This window comes from Phocoena phocoena, chromosome 1 (assembly GCF_963924675.1).
Source record: "Phocoena phocoena chromosome 1, mPhoPho1.1, whole genome shotgun sequence".
NCBI lineage: Eukaryota > Metazoa > Chordata > Mammalia > Artiodactyla > Phocoenidae > Phocoena > Phocoena phocoena.
The window spans coordinates 38,385,499-38,392,777 of NC_089219.1; the positions used below are offsets into that span (position 1 = coordinate 38,385,499).

At 57.2% G+C, this 7,279-nt stretch overlaps 1 protein-coding gene across 2 annotated transcripts; it reads left to right on the forward strand.

Moving 5' to 3' along the window:
* The first annotated feature begins 1,044 nt into the window (after nucleotides 1-1,044).
* Nucleotides 1,045-6,340, forward strand: DMBX1 (diencephalon/mesencephalon homeobox 1). Of its 2 annotated transcripts, none has more exons than XM_065889984.1 (4): nucleotides 1,045-1,198; nucleotides 4,117-4,295; nucleotides 4,577-4,925; nucleotides 5,883-6,340. In XM_065889984.1, the coding sequence occupies exons 1-4, from the start codon at nucleotides 1,045-1,047 to the stop codon at nucleotides 6,338-6,340; spliced, it is 1,140 nt and encodes a 379-aa protein (XP_065746056.1). The 2 variants fall into 2 exon arrangements, with proteins under 2 accessions (XP_065746056.1, XP_065746048.1); XM_065889976.1 differs by having other exon boundaries at nucleotides 1,045-1,196; nucleotides 4,100-4,295.
* The last annotated feature ends 939 nt before the right edge of the window (nucleotides 6,341-7,279 follow it).

Consider the following 7,279-nt stretch of genomic DNA (forward strand, 5'->3'; position numbering starts at 1 on the left):
ACGTTTCAGGCCGATACATGGTGGGCACTCAGATGAGGACGGCAAAGGTGTGGAGGAGCCCTGGGGCTGGTGGGGCCCCGGCGGCCTCATGCTGATGCGAGCCATCTCAGCAGAAGGGATGTGCACTCCGATGCGTTGGCCACCAAAGAATGAGGCTGAAGCAACGTGGGGCAGAGCAGGCCCTGGACAGGCTGTGTGGCCTCAACACGTCACTGCTCTTGCTCCAAGCCTCAGGTGACTCATCGGTAAATGGGGTTCATTGCTCTTGGCCTGCTTGCTTCTTGGGAATACGGTGAGAATAGAGGGAGGCAATGGCAGTGTGTGTATGACAGTCACAGCAACAGTTCTTAAAGCTGGGCAGCATATGAGGGTTGTAATCCACGATATCATCAGAGCGAATGCCTCAGTGTTCCCAGGCCAGCTCTGGACTTGGCCCCGTGTGAGCCTCAGTGGCTGTTTGTTGAATAAATAATAGGTGTGTGAGCAAAACAATGATGTGCAAGTGAGTAAGTGCCTGGGTGATTAAATGAAGAGATGACTGCATGAAGCAGCGGACGGATTGATGAATCCCAATGACTAACATGTTTGAGCACACGCTACGTGCCAGACCCTATTGTAAAGGCTTCTCTTAATCCATGCAGCAACCACATGAGATAAGTACTATTACTAACCCCATTTTGCAGATGGAGAAACTGAGGGTCAGAGAAGTTAAGTGACTTACTCAAAGCCACAAAGCTCCCAGGTGGCAGAGTGGAGATTCCAGCCCAGGCAGGCTGACTCCAGAGCCCAGAGCACTAAACCCTACACAAGTCCTGCTGCGTGAATCAATGAATGAGTGGGTGAACGAATAAGTACATGCAGGAGCCCTCTTGCTCTTAGCTGTGGGCAAGGCAGGCCACTTTCCGATGGGGAAGCAGAATCTCTCAGGGGTGAGGTGGGCATCCAAGGTGCGGACCTTGGGTGGTGTCTCCGCCAGGGTAGAGTGTGACCGCATGGCCTCACTCACATCCCCTCCCTCTCCCTGGTCTGCAGGCACATGCCGCGATGCAGCACTACGGGGTGAACGGGTACTCGTTGCACGCCATGAACTCGCTCAGCGCCATGTACAACCTGCACCAGCAGGCGGCCCAGCAGGCCCAGCATGCCCCCGACTACCGGCCCTCGGTGCACGCGCTTACCCTGGCCGAGCGCCTGGCTGGTAAGGGCCGTTTGTGGGGACGGGGGCTGGGGGGGTGGGGTGGAGGAGAGATCTGGGGGAAGAGACTCTGGAAGGTGAAGACAGGAGGGAGTACTGGGAATGTTTACTCTGGGAGACTCAGGAAGACCCAGGTCACTTAGTAACACAGGGAGATGTCAATTCAAAATCTATGTGTGACTGTCCAGAGCACCCTTGTTTGCCAGCACTGTGCTGGGCCCTGGAGCTGCCCTATGCCTTCAGATTCCCTTAACCACCCTGTGAGGGAGGGATTCATTAGCCTCTCTCACAGGCGGAGAGACTGAGGTAGGAGGTAAGGGACTAGCCCACAGCATTCCAGCTAGGAAGTGGCTGGAGTGCCCAGGGAGTCCCATCTGTAACAGCTCCCATGTTTTGATCACTGATTGTATGCCAGGCACTGTGTGAGGCGCGCGCTCTCTCTCTGTGCGTCTAACCATTCAACTCCAGTGAAGGGAGGCTATTATCTCCATTTTATGGACAAGGAAATGGAGGCTCAGAGAGGTTAACTCTAGGCAGGGCTGGGGTAGGAGATTAGAATGTGACATTATGGCTAAAAATCTGAGCTTTGAAGTTACAGACTTGCAGTCATTGTAGGGTCTGCCCACTCACCTCTCTTCTCTGAGCCTCAGCTTCCCCCTTTATAAAAGGGAACATGGTGGTGCCCATCCCATAGGATGGTTGGGATGTTATTTGAGATAACATAATCAAGGTATTCAGTAGGGACTGGTAGGTGCTCAGAGGAAATGATTACCCAGGTCCCAGGGGAAGTGCCCATGAGGGAGCTGCAGCCTGGTCCCCCCTCTCCCAGTTCAACTGATTGTTGCCCTGACCTGGCAGCCCCTCAGTGAGCATGGGAAGGATTTGATGGCATAGGTGGGGAACGTGATTTCCTGGGAGGTGAAGCCACCCGCCCCATCCTGTCCCAGGCCAAACCTCAAGCAGCTGGTGAATTGCTCTGGCCCTGGGCCAGGTGGTCCTCAGAGAGCTTTAGGACACTCCCAGGGAGGCCAGGTGCCCAGAGGCTCATGAGAGGGCACGGCAGGAAGAATGTGGCCAGGATCAAATGGTGGGGCAGACCAGAGAAGCATGATCAGCAGTCAGGGAGGGCTTCCTGGAGGCCACGGAGCAGGAGTCAGGGACAAGGAAGGGGGACTAGCGTGAGTAAAGGCACAGAAATGGGATGGGATACGAGGCCTGGGTAGGGGTTCCAGCCTGGCAGGGAGGGTGAGGCGGCTGCTTCTACTCCTTTAGACGCTGCCAGGCTCCGGGAAGGGCTCAGTGGGTAAAATGGAGCCCCTGGTCACCTTCTGTAGATTAGCATTGGGGTCATCAGTCTCCAGCATGGGGATGTGGGTGCAGTCCTGCCAGGGCTACGGCTGCTTCTCTGGTTTGGAGTGAATTCCCTGTGCCCAAGCTGGTGGTGACATTTGATCCTTACCATGTTCCAGGGCTCAGAGAGGAAGAGTCAGGGACAGAGGCTCGCCTCTGCTGGTGGGGACAGAGGAAGTGGAGTATTCAGTGCTCCCACCAATTCTCTAATCTTGAGAAGGAGGGATATGAGCTCCAGGCGGGCCTTTGTGTGGAGGCCTCGCCTTCCAGCAGGAGGTTTTGCTGATGGTACGGAGAGCCTGGCGTCCCAGGCTGTGACTGCCTCCCACCTTTGTAGTCCCCGAAGCCAGCAGCAGAAGGCTGAGCTGCTGCTCCCACACCCAGTGTTCTACTGAGAGGGGTCCTCACTCCTTCCCCTCCCGCAGCGTGACCAGCATGAGCTCAGGGCTCGGTCCAGGCTGGGATCAGTACCAGTTTGTAAGAGGTTCAGGGCTTCCTGGATACCCAGTTGCCTCCTACTTCCTCGTTTAGAGTGTGGCGTTGACTCCCCAGTCCCTGGAGTGCAGGGGAAGGACCTTGGCAGCCCTGTGCAGAGGCTGACACAGCTCGGGTTCCCTTCAGCATAGATAGTCCAGGGTCCACTTATGGGTGTTGGTAGGCGGGGAGAGAGAGGTTAACTGTCCATCCTCCAGGGACTGGTCAAGCAGAAGTGTTGGAGGCTAGACAGCAACCCCAGACAGACATCTATGCCGGGAGGTTCATGTTCCCAGCACGTGGGCAGGACTGTGGAATCTGTGGTCCACCAGGCCTGTCTCCCCTCCAAGCCTGTGGTGGTTAGTACCTGCTCTCTTTGTCCTTCCCTCCTGGAGGAAGCAGCTAGAAGGGTCAAGACCACACGCAACAAGGCTTTCCTGTGTTCTGAGGGCCCTGCCAGAGCCAGGCTTTCTGTTGAGGAGACATAAGAGCGGGAGCCTCAGGTCCTGCCATCAGAGATTCACAGGCCAACTGGGACGATGAGATTCATACCCAGAGGACTTGGATCAAGTGCCAGTGAATTCCATCTCCTCAGTCAGACCTCTCCTAAGTGTACCTTGCAGATAAGTCATGGCCTGGCTTCTCATGGTCGGGACAGTATTTTGTTGGTATCTAGAATCTAAGGGTCATAGGCTATTAGAAGCTTTGTGACATGGACTTCCAAATTATTAGCATCATGTACTCTCAGAATATTATACCCTTATTATTCTGGGACTTTAAGGATTTTAGGGCAATGCCCACCCACCTACCTACCCACCCACCCCAAACCAAATAAGGAAGATCCCCCTCAGTCATATTCCTGACAGCCATTCATAGAGATGAGTTAGACCTCAGTGGTCCTGATAGTGAATGATGGGGTGGAGCGATCTTGAAAATCCAGCCACACGGAGAGGAGATGGGTGATTTCCAAGGGGGAAAGGACCAGGGTCTAGCTCTGGCAGGACCACAGTGGGTCAGAGCAGGGTAAGATTCAAAATCTATTTCCCATAATTAAATGGGCCCCCTCTCCTTGCCCTCCAACGGCTGTACATTTCAAGACATCATCTTGGAGGCCCGCTATGGCTCCCAGCACCGCAAACAGCGTCGCAGCCGCACGGCGTTCACGGCTCAGCAGCTCGAGGCCCTGGAAAAGACCTTCCAGAAGACTCACTACCCCGATGTGGTGATGCGTGAGAGGCTGGCCATGTGCACCAACCTACCTGAGGCCCGGGTACAGGTAGGACCCAGCCCCTCTAGCTAGACCTTGCAGGCAAGCACCAGCCCATCAATCTGGCTTCCTGCTGTCCAGGAGCCAGCACTTTAGCCCTCGGTGCCAAACTGCAACTGGGGTCTCCATGAATGCCTTCAGCGACAGGGAGGGTGGGTTGGAAAGGATTGTGGGTGTGTGTTTGCTACAGGGCGGGGGCAACCTTGCCACTCACACTCCCTCCGGGAGCACCCTGCCCCACAACTCTGCTGCTTCCCCCCCCACTCCTGCTCTCCTCGCCCTGTTCCTAGGTGTGGTTCAAGAACCGCAGGGCCAAGTTCCGGAAGAAGCAGCGCAGCCTGCAGAAAGAGCAGCTCCAGAAGCAGAAGGAGGCTGAGGGCTCCCACGGGGAAGGAAAGACCGAGGCCCCGACTCCAGACACCCAGCTGGAGGCCGACCAGCCCCCCAGCCTGCCCAGCGGCGACCCCCCTGCTGAGCTTCACCTGAGCCTATCCGAGCAGTCGGCCAGTGAGTCAGCCCCCGAAGACCAGCCAGACTGGGAGGAAGAGCCCCGGGCAGGGGCTGCGGATCCCAAAACTGAGAAGAGCCCTGGGGCTGAGAGCAAGGGGCTGGGCTGCAAGAGGGGCAGCCCCAAGTCAGGTGAGGCCCAGCAGCAGCTGTGGTGGGCCGGGGCCCAGCAGGTCTAGTCGCACAGGGGCCTGGCTAGCGAGGGGGGTCAGAGCAGTGATAGAGTTAGCCTTTGTGGCACTGGACCTGACCCAGAGAAAGGACTTGGCCATAGCAGGCCTGTTCCAGGTGGTCACCCATTAGTTGCTGAATCCTGGAAGGGTCCAGGGAATTCAGGGGGCTGGGGGAGAGGCTGTGTGGCAGGGGAGGGGTACTTGGGGAGCTCAGGGCAAAAGCTATTTATCAACCATTATGGAAATTTTCCAGTATTTTAACAACCAGTACAGATGTACCAGTGCATACTGGATGAGTACCATATGGGTACCAGAGAGTCCCACATGCAGCAGAGACTCAGAGCTGTGTTTTTGACGGGACAGAGCTCTGGCAGGAGGCATAGCTCAGACACAAACCCTGGGCTCAGGCAGGGAGTGGATGGGGCTGTGAGCTGAGAGCTGGAGGGGAAGGGGAGCCACAGACAGGAGAGGGGAAGGGGAGGTGACCGCCCTTGAGAAGAAAAGGAGTATTTGGGTGGGACATTTCTGTACTACCTGACTTGCTTGTGGCTCAGCCATTCCCCGTGTCAATCTGTGATTCTGTTGTGACGATTTCAAGAGTAAATAAAACTCTTTTGTCCCCACCAAAACCAAACAACAACAACCAAAAAAAAAAAAAAAAAGGAAAAAAGAAAAGGAGTCTCCCTAAGAAGTCAGACATGGGGGCCTTGGCAGAGTCTGGTGCTCCTCCAGGAAGCTTGGGTCCCTCCCTCCCAGGATTCTGGGGGATGCTCAGCCCTGGCTGAGGTGTGTGGATATGGTTTCAGCCAAAGCCTGTCTTGTCTGCAGCTCCAAGGGGGTGGCAAGGCCCAGGGAACCCCTCCTGGCAGACCAGTGCCCTGTCCTGAGTCCTCGATTCTTGGTTCTCTGCTTGCAGATTCCCCGGGCAGCCTGGCCCTGGCCCCTGCAGCCCCCGGGGGCGGCCTCCTGGGCCCCTCCCACTCTTACTCCTCATCCCCGCTGAGCCTCTTCCGTCTGCAGGAGCAATTCCGCCAGCACATGGCCGCCACCAACAACCTGGTGCACTACTCTTCCTTCGAAGTGGGGGGCCCGGCCCCTGCTGCTGCTGCGGCTGCCGCCGCCGCCGCCGTGCCCTACCTGGGCGTCAACATGGCCCCTCTGGGCTCACTGCACTGCCAGTCCTACTACCAGTCGCTGTCAGCGGCCGCTGCTGCCCACCAGGGCGTATGGGGGTCTCCACTGCTGCCCGCACCCCCCGCAGGCCTGGCACCTGCCTCGGCTGCCCTGAACAGTAAAACCACGAGCATCGAGAACCTGCGGCTTCGGGCCAAGCAGCACGCGGCCTCCCTGGGACTCGATACGCTGCCCAACTGACTGCTGGCCTCCCACCCAGCCAGGGCTCTTGGGTGCCCCCAGCCCAGCCCCATGGTTAACCCAATACGGCTCTCAGGGAGTTAACTCCAGGAGCCCAGGGATCCCGGAGCCTTGGAGTCCTGCTTCCTGTCCCTCTCCCCCTCCCCCCACCAGAGCTCCAGCCCTCGGTGGAGCCCACACCTACACCCTGCCCTCTGCATGGCCCTGCTTGGATCCCACGGAGGCTGAATGGGGAGGAGGTGAGAGGCTGGTGCCCCCAGCTTTCCTCGGGGAGTGAGAAGCTCTCGCTGGCTAGATCCCCACCTCAGCGTCACCTCCTCCCATCCCTCCCTTCCTCCCCTTCTGTCCCTAGTAAGTTTGTGTGTGGAATGTGAGATATATAAAGCTATATTTTCAGGCACCTGCCTGCCCCAGGCCCCCAGCCCTGCTCCATCTCTTCTCCTCTGCTGCTCCCGCCTCCACCTGCAGCTTTCACATCTCACTCTGGCCTTCCCTTCTCTCTGTCTCTCCGTCTCCCCTTTCCTTCTTCCCTGCCCGATCTCTCCCTGTCTCTGTCCAATTCCCCACCCCGTCTCTCCCCAGCCTCTGTCTTCCCCACTCTGGATCTTCCCCCATGTCTCTCCTCCCTGCCCCTGCTTTCTTTCTTTGGCGCTGGCTGTGTTGGTGTTGTCACTTCCCAAGCTATGTTTGTTTGGGGTTGTGGCTTTTTAGTTTCAGTAAGTTTGCTTCTTCCTGTTCCTCTCCTTTTACTTCTTCCCTGCCTGTCTCCTCCCCGCCGGCACCCTCTTGAGGCAGCTGTTCCTTTGCATCCCCAGTAGAGGTGATATGGCCCTCGCTGGAGACCCTGGAACCACTGGAGCTTCAGGCAGTAGGGGGCACTAATTGCTCCCCCTCCCCCACCAGCCCAGAGTCTAGAAGGGCATGTTCTCTTCTCTCTCT